This window comes from Sinocyclocheilus grahami, unplaced genomic scaffold, assembly GCF_001515645.1.
Source record: "Sinocyclocheilus grahami isolate Dianchi unplaced genomic scaffold, SAMN03320097.WGS_v1.1 scaffold283.1, whole genome shotgun sequence".
Lineage (NCBI taxonomy): Eukaryota > Metazoa > Chordata > Actinopteri > Cypriniformes > Cyprinidae > Sinocyclocheilus > Sinocyclocheilus grahami.
In genome coordinates, this window is record NW_015505462.1 from 1161889 (window position 1) to 1175097 (window position 13209).

Here is a 13209-nt window from a genome sequence, read left to right on the forward strand (position 1 = left end):
TGGCCAGACTCAGTCACCTCCCAATCACCGCAACCACCTTCACCTGAGTTCTGAGCACCTGCACCTGTCACCAAACAAGCACCTCATTACCAGCCTGCATAAAAGCACACACCTCAGACACCCTCTGTGTCTGGTCTCGTATACACGTAGAGGACTCAATGACTTTGCTACTGATTACTGTTGAGTACTTTGTGCATTACTTACTGCCTGTGTTCCTCGTGTCTCCTGTATCCCCTAGTTCCCAGATCACTGAGGTGTGTGCTTCCCCCGGATACCTTCCAGCCTCGATCAAGCAAAAGACTCGGATTACTCCACTCTCCATATCCTCTGCACTCTCTCACGGACCTCACCCTCACTTCCTCCGGACTCGACACCAGTACTCACTGTGACCAAATAAACTGTTTTGTATATCACTAACCTGTTGTGTCAGACCTCTTCCGTAACAATAGTGATTATATTAATAGTGAACAATTCCGTGCTACTTCCTGTTTGTTGCTGCCGTGTGGTTTGAGTTTGAGCTCCGTCAAGTTAATTATTTGTCGTCCCATTTTTTTTTTAATCTTAAAATCAATTTTATACACCATCCTTTTTCAGTTCTATAACGTGTGAATATATCTCCTATCGTATTCTACAACAAAAACAATCAGAGCGCTTTGTTAGCACTAGTTCTATTTTTGACTTCCGAGTCCGCTATTAGCATATAGCCCACTAGCATCGCCAGCGTGGTTGCCGCTAATCTCGCTTACACTAATACTCTATTCACACACATTACCATTGTTTTACTCACTGTTACTTGCTTTAATGGCGGATGTGTGTCTACCTTTGAGTCTACTGAGTAAAATTATCAATTGAATTAGGTGAAGGCACACTGCAAGAAAAAGAGACAATGTTATTGTACAAAGAGATCACTTTTGCAAAGCGTACATTTAAATAGTAAAAGAGAACAAGTAATTCTCAAGGTGAGGCAGAGAAGAACCTAGAACAAGGGTGGAGATTAAAAGCGGAGTAGAAGAACAGGTTTCTAAACCATCCGAGACGTTATCGTCATTGCAAAGGTGTTTCGGCTTCCCTTTCTATGACTTGGTATGTAAAAAGATTTCAACTGAAACCTTTTTGTGATCTTATCTCATCTAAACATTGTTTGACCCTCTTCAGTTGTGACCTTATTAGGCCTGTGTGTGTTTTCATTTTTGTACATATTGAATTGGGTTTTAGACGTGATTGCAAGATAGAAAGACAAATAAGAAATAAAACATTGTACATTTTTAACTATCATAACTATCACGTTAGTAGTAGATAATTGGGGTCCTAATTGTTTGAAATTTGCATCTGAATACTTATTTGCTGCGTCTTGTGTTAATTTGTTGAATTGGACAACAAAACAAATCCCCTCTGGGAATTTAGATTAATTCAACAAGCCAGAAGTGACGGTTTCAAAGCATTTTACGTAAGCACTTCAATGATTTGAGTAAAAGATGGCACCCTGGGCATGGACCGATTAAAGGCCCCCCTCGGTTGAAATTGCGTTCCTTTTTAATTTGAAATGTTCCCAAACTTGTTAACTATATCATAAAATATCACGATTCTCAAATATAAATAAATACATTTTGCACCTTTATAGATTGTTAGTTTATCTATAATGGGCTATGGGAAAAGTAGCCTAATATTAGTGTAATCTATTAACTAGCCTGCATAAAACCCAATATGGGTGTCATGTCATAGAATATTTTTAATATGACTGACTTTGTATTTCAAGGTAAATTTAATAAAAACATTGTAAGTTACTAATTATAACACTTTCATTGTACATAAAGAGAGCAAAGAATATTTGCATTATCAAAGAATATTAACTTCAGTCTAGACAGAGTTCAAGCACTCTCGTCAACTCCCATTATAATCACTGAAGCTGTTTATACTGTGAAATGAATATCTTACTTACATCGTACACACATCTGCACTTTGTTTATAATGAGAGAATTCGCCAGAGAGCAGCATTCAGTCAGCGAGCGCGCGCACTGAACAAAACGGGTTTTTCAGCAATGACTCATCTTAATGCCTCTGATTGGCCATTGCATTCATAAACTCAACAGAATCCTATGTGATTGGTTATAATGCACAGCACGTTAAAAACGCGTCTGGCTCAGCACCAGCCAAAGCACCAACGCAGATTTGAATTTGGCAGCTGATGCTGTGCCACACTGAAGGTTTTAATCGTATCAAATATAAAAAATATATTATTCAGCCATTTTTGGTCTTTTGGAAGCTGCATTCAAAATCCACTTTGTTTAAAATCCTGAGGGGACATGGTTGAAATTGCGTTCTTGGAGGAGCAGTATTTCAGCTGGGCCCCCCTCTGGTCTAGTGCCCTGGGCACGTGCCCGGTAGGCCCTTGCATTAATCAGTCCCTGCCACTGAGTTTATAAAAATATATACACAGGTTGTATTTTTCAAGAGGAAATTGTCTTTCTTTTAGGAGACTTAAATGAGTAGTTCCTTTTATAATTCCTTTGAGTATCAGCTTTGCTTAGCTTTGTCTCAGCTTTTAGATGTTCCTTTTGAAAACACATAAAGCAATTGCTGACAGAGTAAGAACATCAAAAAATATACAATGTATGTGGATCATAGCACAGCTCGGATCATTTCGTGTCAGAAATATCTGATGAGAAATGTTTGAAAAGTTCATTTTGAAACCTTTTAATGTTGAGACTTCAGATTTAGTATCTTGGAAAATCTGAGTAAAGCTGTTAAGATGTTATTCTCTTTTAAAACAGAAGAGAAAACTGTAACAAGTCAGAGAGTTAAAGAAAAGTCAAAATTTTCTCTGTATTTGATCTCATTGTCACCTGGAAGAAACAACTGCGATATAATCTCATATCTCATTTGTGATGAAAACACTGAAAGTCTTACCTTTTGGGTTAATTCATATTTTGCTTATGTGGCATGATAATGCCTTTAAACATTAATAGGCCAAAATGTATAACAAACATGCGACTTTTGGCCTCAATGTTACTAATCAGAAAATAATTTAAAGATTAGTTTTTGTTAACAAGAGACTAATGTTATTTATTAAAGTCAACTTCATTTACCCTTTTAACCTTTATTAATATTATTAGCCTATGACCTACACTTCATTTACATAGCCATAACACATCTAGGCCTATAATCAGTACTATTTTTCGTCAGGAGTGAAAATTATTTGAAAATCAAAGTCGTATGGGGTGCTTTTCACATGTTTTCATGTTTTTTTTTTTTATTACGTTTCTGTGTAATGTAAATTATTATGCAACCAATTTATTAATGCACTTTCGTGCCGCTCCCTGCGTGTCTATGGGCCGTGCAGAGGTTTGTGTCTTACAGTTGGAATCTGGTTGTGGCCGACCTGACATCCCAGACCGGACCAACAGGTTTCGGTCACGCCCAGAGCAAAAAAGTCAGGTATAAATTAAACGTAAGTAATGCAGACCTTCAGAAGGAAACTAAGCGCACGAGAGAAAAACATACTACTCTCGAATCAATCCCCATAAAACCACCAAAATGCAGATGTCCGAACCCCTCAGCCAGAAGAACACTCTGTTCACGGCAATGAACCGCTTCATCGGCGCCGTCAACAACATGGATCAGACGGTCATGGTGCCGAGTCTGCTGAGAGATGTGCCGCTGGACCAAGAGATAGAGCAGCAGAAGCTAACCAACGACCCGGGTAGCTATCTGCGGGATGCCGAGGCCGACATGTACAGCTATTACAGCCAGCTCAAGTCCATCCGGAACAACGTCGAGTGGGGCGTCATGCGCGCAGAGGAGCAGAGGCGCAAGAAAGACACTACAGCGCCGGAGCCAGTGCGCACAGAGTCGGAGAGCGACATGGATCTGGAGCAGCTCCTGCAGTACCATCTGAAGGGCTTGCATGGGGTGCTGTCCAAACTGACAAGCCAAGCCAACAACCTGACCAACCGATACAAGCAGGAGATTGGCATTGCTGGCTGGGGACAGTGAACTGCTACATCATGATCTATTGGGATATGATGAACTATTCTGATCTAATAGGATCTATTTAGCCTTTGTGGAAGAGCCTACCAAAGGGACTGCCCAGACATAAGTTAAACTGTCAAAAGACAAAATGCAAGGCAAACCGAGAAGGGAAAATGGGTTTGTTGTAGTATTGGTTTTGGTGTTGATCACTGACGTTTTGTAAGGGCTGCTTCTTGTCTTATGGCATTTTATTTGCACTGAGTTTCCCCTTTTTTAAAAACAAAATCTCCGTTCAAATGGCTGGTTGCCATGCCTTATCTTGGTATTTAAAACTATTTATGTGTTATGTATGATTGAAAGCTTTAATTTTTCCATTCTTTTACATTTTTTGAGAGGAAGGTTGTTGTCCTGTGATGTTGCTGTGTGTTCCAGAGGACTGATGACTTTAAGAACTGAGTGTATGATAGTTTGTATAGTGAGAACTCCTATAGATGAAGCAGAAACCCTGTTGAAAATTATTGGGAATGTTCCCTGCTAATGACATGAAACTATCTGTGAATCAATGATGTGGATGACTCTGAAAATCACTGTATGTGTCATGATGAGCTCCATGAGGTTCTGTGTTAAATTGTGCCTAAAGGCCAGTATGATTGTTAAAAACAGTTGCTGTATTATGTACTGAATTTTACTACAAAATAAACTATTGTAATTTGAAAAGATCTAATGTGTGGTTGTTTATTATTTATCATGCTCAACAATGCATAATACACACACCCTGTCACTGTGACTGTTTTACAAATTAGCTTCACAATACTCTTCATTCCTTAGTGCTTATAAAAGTCCATAATTTGAATAACTTTAATTTCTGAGACTTCCACTCAATTCCCATTTATCCATTATCAATTCCTATTTAGTATTCGCATAAGTATGTTAAGTAAGACCTGTGCAATGAAACAAATCTCTTTTCTTTTAAATATTATTTGTTTTCATAATAAAAATATACAAAGGGGCCATAAATTAGAAAAAACAAAAGCACTTTTATTTTAACAAATACAAGATATGTTGGTTTTGTGGTATAGTTTACCATAAAATGTGTCCTGGGTTCAAATCAGTTGACAATGCCATTGAAGTCCCCAATTTTAGACGTGTGAATATAAGTGATCAAAATTTACATGATATTTCCAAAACACAATCGTTTGAAAAATCGAAATAAATATAATTATATATTTCAAGCACACAGAGCTGAAACCCTATTGTAATTGTTAGAATGGCCAAGGGTCAGCAATCTCCACGTAAACCTGATCTGGCAGACCAAACCGTAAGTCATAGAGACTTGAAACTGGGAAGGATGGTAGTAGACCAGGGGTCTCCAGACTCGGTCCTGGAGGGCCGGTTTCCTGCAGAGTTTAGCTCCAACCCTAATCAAACACACCTGAATCAGCTAATCAAGGTCTTATTAGGCATACTAGAAACTTCCAGGTAGGTGTGTTGAGGCAAGTTGGAGCTAAACTCTTCAGGACACCTGCCCTCCAGGACCAAGTCTGGAGACCCCTGGTCTACAATGTTACCAAGGTCCGCCCTAATTTTCCTGAAGGGGGGCGCTACAGCAATCAAAAGTACGAAATCGCTCATAACTCCTAAACCGTTAGTCGCTGGCTCAAGTGCCTTATGTCGTTTGAACCCTTGGCTCATGACAGACAAAACACATGCTACATGCCACATGCCAAACACACGGATTCAATCATCACCCTGGCGACATTTTTTAGCATTTTGGATTAAAATACATTTGCGAACTCGTCCTAGGCTTTTAACTCAAAATCAATAAAATCAGTACAGTACAATTCTCTGGACTCTCTAGATCAATAATAAAAAAAAGAAAATTGAACTTTACCCTTTGGGTAGCTAATACGGGGTAATTTAGAAAAGGGGTGTGGTGAAGTGCACGCAAAAGCCTATTCCAAAAAGAAAACTCAGAACTTCACAAAAATAGGTGAACATGCAACATGATTCTAAACAAGCATTCAAACTTTATTGGAAATCGGACCATAGGTGGCGCTATAACAGTTAAAAGCTGGGGGAAAATATGTATTTAATTAGTATTATTGTCTGTATTAATATTATGTATCTGTAAATGGTCTTGTCCAGCTATGATATAAGTGGTGACACGCTTGACAAATAAAACCTAACTCCTTTTTGCGCATGTGCCTAAAGGCCTTAAGGGGATAGTTCACCCAAAAATGAAAATTCTGTCATTAATTACTCACCCTCATGTCGTTTCAAACCCGTAAGACCTTCGTTCATCTTCGGAACACAAATTAAGATATTTTTGATGGAATCTGAGAGCTGTCTGACCCTCCATAGACAGCAACGCAACTGAAATGTTCCCAAGTCCAGAGACGTATCAAGGAGATCAGTAAAATAATCCATGTGACATCAGGGGTTCAACCGTAATTTTACGAAGCTACGAGAATAATTTTTGTGTGCAAAAGAAAAAAAAAAAACTTTATTCAACAATTCGTCTCCTCCGCATCACCCTGTAGCGCCATTTTGGAGAATATCAGCTGGACGTAAACAGCTTATGCTGTTTCCTACGTTGTTGTGATTTAATAACGAAAACAGCGTATCAGTGTGACTATAATAACATAGTAAATAGTCTATAATAACATTTCCTAATTTATCTGAGAAAATATACATTTAAATAAATACAGAGTATCGATATAACTTTATTATGGTCTCACTTTATAAACAACATCTTAGCCATCTTTTATTGGCAATAAGTTTCTGTGGAGCGTGAACATCACCGCGTTTCGTCCCTCTGCGCACGCTTTACGTGTCTGTCAATGTGGCTGTGATGTGATGTTCTCAGGATGTGTGCAATCCACAACAGCGTATCAGTGTGACTATAATAACATAGTAAATAGTCTATAATAACATTTCCTAATTTATCTGAGAAAATATACATTTAAATAAATACAGAGTATCGATATAACTTTATTATGGTCTCACTTTATAAACAACATCTTAGTCTGTAGAAATTATAGTGTTGTCTCAAAACATTTTTTTATTGGCAATAAGTTTCTGTGGAGCGTGAACATCACCGCGTTTCGTCCCTCTGCGCACGCTTTACGTGTCTGTCAATGTGGCTGTGATGTTCTCAGGATGTGTGCAATCCACATCAAAATATTAGTTAGAAAAAAGAAATATTAATTATGGGAGATGAGCACCCACCCCAGGTTAACAACACTAGCAGCTCCCGCCGTTCTTTCTTCAACGCAGCGCCCGACGATTATCGATGTGTAAGTATAAACATGTTTTAAAAACTACTGTAATGCTACCTTGTTAGCCCTCGTGTTAATCACAACATGACACCATCCTTTCCAGGGATGATGTTTAGCAGTACTTTTACTGAAGGTAAGTCAAGAAAGTAAGAAAGTATGGAGAGATTTATAATAAATTTCAGTTAAACATTTTAACATTTTTGTGGGAAATTCGTCGGATGAGTCACGGTGAGATAAGTTCAGTATTGAATCATTTATTGATCTGTGATGGGACCCAACACACGAGGAGCAGGAACACACCTGACTGTTTAGATTTCTATGATAATGTCTGAAAGTGTAAAACTGTATAGTGTTGGGGAAAAAATGTAAAGAACCAAGGCGTTTATTTACAGAGAAAATACAAATATGTGAAAGTGTTACTGAAAGGGTTATTGAATAAAAAATACTGATTGCACAATGTTATCATTGTCTTCTTGGAATGAAAGTCATAGCTTGTTTTAATCCACAGGATGTGATTCTTAAAGTGAAAAGAGCCACAGGGACATTTTCATTAGTGGCATGGTGAGTCAAATCATATTGCACATCACTTCTTTGCTTTAGAGTGACATTTGAGCAGTCTTAACTTTCTTAAAATGTCCTCTGTGTAGCTTTTTCATGCTGTTTGTGATATGGCTGTTCCGCCGATATAACTCTTTGGCTCAGGTACAGTGTGTGTGTTATGGCTCAAATGTTTTTTTTTAAAGAAATGAATGCTTTAATCCAGCAAGGATGTATTAAAAGTGACAATAAAAACTTTCACACTGTTACACAAAACCAAAAGAATCAATAAAATAATTCAATTATTAATTCATTAATTTTAACATTTCACATCAAAGAACTCTGAAAAAATAATATTAGGCAGGATCTGATTTCTGAAGGATCATGTGACGCTGAAAAGTGGAGTAATGGCTGCTGAAATATGAGTAAATTACAATTGAACATATAGTCAAACGGAAAACATTTTAAATCCTAATAATATGTCACAACATTACTGTTCTTATGTATTTTTGATAAAATAAAGGCAGCCATGGTGAGCAAAAATGTTATAGACCCCAAGCTAGTAGTGTAATTTCTGTCATTCTGACCTATAATTGTCATATGCAGTCATATTGTTGATTATTATGAATTATTTGGAGGAATATTGAGTCCTTGCTTTATTTGTATTTTGTAAGTGTATATCTTTTTTTCTTTTGTTTTTCAGAAAATGATATTTAGTCTGACAGTAGCTGCATTTTTTGACAGTGTTGCTTATGTTATGGTGAGTTGCACTGATTCATTTATGTGTGTGTAAGAGAGAGAGAGACATCCAAGCTAATGTATGTTGGAGAAAGGGAAATGTTTTCTACCTTTTTAATAACTATTTCATCACACCTTTTGCTTTCTTCTCATATGCAGGGAGAGTCTCATCCAGAGGGGAATCTGTGTAATTTTCAAGCCTGGTGGCTCACATATTTTGGTAAATTTGGCAACTGATTTAAAGATGTGCGTTTATATGTGCACTGTTGTGTATATGTAAAGTAACAGATAATCAGTTCTGACATGGGATAGTAAGAGGATTTATTTTTGGCTTTGATGTAACGAGCAGAAGACATTTGAATGTATAAAATTCACAACACAAAAGAACACATGCAATATGATACTTCTGAATAAAGTCATTTAAGTGGGAAGGTGAATTCATTCCAGATTTAGTGCATCAAAATAGAAAGATGACATCCTGTATAGACAAAGTGTCATGATAAACTACTGTTGGTATAGTTGTTATAGTTTTTGGCTGTTTGTTTCAGACTGGACTGCGCTGATGTGGGTTTGTCTTATTACTTTTAATCTGTACCTGAACCTGGTGAGAGAAATTAGAACTGAACATTATTAGATGTGAGTCACTAGACACACACATGGATAAACACGTTTAGTTGTGTATACATACAGACAGAGTGCTCCTAACATCTGGATGTGTTTCTCAGACTATACCATGTGGTGGCATGGGGGGTTCCTCTGCTCATGTCCACCCTCCCCCTGATGGCTGGATACTACGGTCCTGCTGGAGCCTGGTGGTGAATGACTTTTGATATATTCTTAGTTGCAATCCTATCATTAACGGTGATCATCAGTCCTTTCTGTCTCATTCTTTTCCTGCAGTTGGATCACAGATAATCATGTTGGGTGGAGGTTTGGCATGTAAGTTTGTAATGTTCAGCATGCGTGTGAGTGTTTGCAGAAATGCATGCTGTGTTTAGGAATGAATCTGTTTTGGACAAATGAAACTATGTTGTAAGTTGCATAATTTTTTCGAGGCTCACGTAGCTCATGCTGTTTGAATCTCAGGAATTTCCGTTCCCATTCTGACAGGTTGTTGTGCATGCTGGAGTTCTTTAGAACATTTTTCACTCTAATTATGTCCAGTTATGGTTATTTATTGGTGTGTTAAGGAATGTTCACACTGGCAACAAGTGATTTTGGACACCTAAAATGCATGAATGTTGTTGCATTACATAACAAAACATCAGATAAAATAATATTTATATGAATGCCCTAGATACCTGTACTGTATCAGTTATTGGGCAATATTTAATTTATTAGTATTGGTCGATATTGAATATTTAATTGCTTGTGCTCATTTCCCATATTTTTACATTGAGATTACCTTTGCTATCATCCAACAATCACTTAAAAGTGATCTTTAAAAACCTATTTACACAGTTATCATTACAAATATAATAGTTATATAATTAATAGATTATATTATATATTAGAATATTGACCTTTTATCAGTTAGTGGCCATAAAATGAAAATAATTATTCCCCTCAGGTATCAGCCAGAGTTTTAATATCGGTGCATCCCTAGGCATTTCTTTTACAGAAGATTAGTACAAGTTAACAACACTATCAAGTGTCCAAATACTTTTTGAGGCCTCTGTTTTTGTATTGTCTTGTTTGAGGTGTAAAGTATTGTTTATTTGCAGATGGTACGTTCCTCTGTTTAGCCTGCTTATCCTCATGATCTGCTGTTATGCTCAAATCATCTGTGGCCAACCGGAGGGTGAGTGAATGTGATTCACAAACATCTGCTAAAAAAATGGTCTCACTACTTCCTAAATTTGATTTCATGGCAACCTGCTGTCTAACCTAGGTGTGTAATTCAAATTCATTGTAAACAAAAAGCTTTATCTCCTCCCTGTTCTCTGTTAATGCTGACTTACCTCAGTATGGCTGAAAGTGACATTCCGCATTCCAGAACATTTTGCACTTCTGGTAGTTTCTGACACACACTGACGTAGTAAATTAACTCATACATGCTCATGTACGTGCAGACACCTGTGTACTCTACAGAAGTCTTACAGTGGTACACTCAGCAGTGTACATTAAAATATCACTAACGAGATAATGGAATTTGTGCTGGAGCAGTGCTGATGAGTCATACAAAACATAATGATCCATGCATAAAGAGTATAAATGCATGTCTAAAATTATTACTCTATTTATTTCAGATGCATTCCTGGTTAGGCCCCAAACAATACTGACACCGTGTGAACACACCATTTTCATATAAGGCTTTATGTAATTTAAAATAAATATAATTTAAATGTATTGAAATATTATTTAAAATGTTTTATAAACTATAAACGAAAGGAGATATGCTTTTTTCCCCGTTGTATTTTCCTGATTGGCCGTGTTGGGTTATGTCACCTTAGCGCGTTTAATAGCGATTGGCGAACAACTCATCATAAGTGGCAAAGAAGCCAATCAATGACAAGTACGTTGTAAGGTTAATGAGAAATGCTACAGTAACCCATACCATACGTAATACATTTTCATAACAGCAGCTGGCGAAACTATTACTTCAACAGGCAGGGCAAGTCCGGAACAACAACATAACAGTCATAGCCAGTAAACGACGCTTGTGTTTCAAGGAAAAATAAATTACTGTTAAAAAACAGTTTCTGGCAGTGTTGGATCATTTTTTCTTTTTTTTTTCTTTATGTTTTATGTTAAAGCAAACTCAGTAAATAGGTATTAATAATGTTAATAATAGTCCTACAGTAGAGTTGCCTTGGTTTTTCTCAGTGCCTTCTGTGGATCTTCAGATATTGAAAACTATAAAGGATAAACAAAATCAAGTTCCTAAAGCGATAGTACAGAAGATTTCATTTTGAGGTGGACCCCTGTGGAGCCGTGTTCTTCTTTTCCGGAAACACTTGATCACCTATTCTTTTACTGTGAGGTTACTTCTAAATTCTGGTTTGATATTCATCGTTGGTTACCAGTAAAATGGAAATGATTCCCCAATTGTTTTGCTAGACATTCTCTTTTTTAAGTGTGACTTAAATTCTCATTTCTCAGATGTTATCAACTTTGTTTTATTGCTGGGTAAACAATTCATACATGCAAATGGAAAAAATGTAAGCCCTCTTTTAATATATTTCTTTGTCAGTTTGTGAAAATGTTTCAGAGCTTCAAATATTTAAAAAAACTAAATCGAAAGACTGAAACTCTGTTTCTCTCTCAAAATATTATTTTAGTGTATTCTTCTTTGATGTCTTTATGCACTTCTTGTATCGACTCTTGCTCCTTGTGTTAAAGTGGGATTTAGATAAATACTCAGGGTGTCATAGTGATCATCACAGCATGAGATAGGAGACATTATTGCAGAAAAAAAATAATGACTGGAAATTATTTGCAGTATATAATATAATATATAAGGGGTCTATGTATATATGTTTGTATATATATTATGGTGGATCAAATAATCAAATGTATAAAGACAGCAAATGTGCAAAATATGGGGGGGGGGGATTAATAATATCTACCGGGTCCACATGTGATGCAAAATATTGTTACAAGGTTGATAATAAGCAAGTTTTAACAGAACAAAAATAATAAAAAACAGTTTCTGGCAGTGTTGGATCATTTTTTCTTTTTTGTCTTTATGTTTTATGTTAAAGCAAACTCAGTAAATAGGTATTAATAATGTTAATAATAGTCCTACAGTAGAGTTGCCTTGGTTTTTCTCAGTGCCTTCTGTGGATCTTCAGATATTGAAAACTATAAAGGATAAACAAAATCAAGTTCCTAAAGCGATAGTACAGAAGATTTCATTTTGAGGTGGACCCCTGTGGAGCCGTGTTCTTCTTTTCCGGAAACACTTGATCACCTATTCTTTTACTGTGAGGTTACTTCTAAATTCTGGTTTGATATTCATCGTTGGTTACCAGTAAAATGGAAATGATTCCCCAATTGTTTTGCTAGACATCCTCTTTTTAAAGTGTGACTTAAATTCTCATTTCTCAGATGTTATCAACTTTGTTTTATTGCTGGGTAAACAATTATCATATTCACACATGCAAATGGAAAAAATGTAAGCCCTCCTTTAATATATTTCTTTGTCAGTTTGTGAAAATGTTTCAGAGCTTCAAATATTTAAAAAAAACTAAATCGAAAGACTGAAACTCTGTTTCTCTCTCAAAATATTATTTTAGTGTATTCTTCTTTGATGTCTTTATGCACTTCTTGTATGACTCTTGCTCCTTGTGTCCCTCTGTGGGGTGTCCTGAAGATGCCAGTGCATTGTTTGCCTCTCAGGAGATCAAAGTATTCTAGTTTCTTTTATCCTTACATTATGCTTATAATTGTTGACCATTTTTGCTGCTTAGTTTCATTAAACAATCTGGGTGAACTGGGGAGGGTGTTTTGCCTGCTAAGTGTTCGAATATATATATATTTGTATAGTTATATTTATTAAGTTTATATCAGACTCTTATTTTGAAATAGCAGAGGGAAATCCTGTTTTGCATGATATGGCACACGTCTACACTCCCCCACTAAACACTTTTGCTTATTATTCATGCACCATCTGTGCATGTTGACCCATCTCATTCCATGTCCACACTACTAGTACTTAAAATGGTTGCTGTGCCACTAGTTAACA

General features: G+C 36.6%; 2 protein-coding genes across 2 annotated transcripts; both read left to right on the forward strand.

Moving 5' to 3' along the window:
- Nucleotides 1–3443: 3443 nt before the first annotated feature.
- Nucleotides 3444–4686, forward strand: LOC107600390 (mid1-interacting protein 1A). Its single transcript, XM_016292279.1, has one exon. The coding sequence runs from the start codon at nt 3535–3537 to the stop codon at nt 3991–3993; it is 459 nt and encodes a 152-aa protein (XP_016147765.1). The 5' UTR covers nt 3444–3534; the 3' UTR covers nt 3994–4686.
- Nucleotides 4687–7085: 2399 nt separating this feature from the next.
- LOC107600407 (cyclic AMP receptor-like protein A) lies at nt 7086–10833 on the forward strand. The gene is given in 10 exon segments (XM_016292303.1): nt 7086–7265; nt 7756–7808; nt 7895–7949; nt 8488–8544; nt 8682–8742; nt 9071–9158; nt 9248–9337; nt 9423–9461; nt 10247–10323; nt 10772–10833. Coding segments are annotated over 10 exon segments (669 nt in total). The 5' UTR covers nt 7086–7178.
- Nucleotides 10834–13209: the final 2376 nt, after the last annotated feature.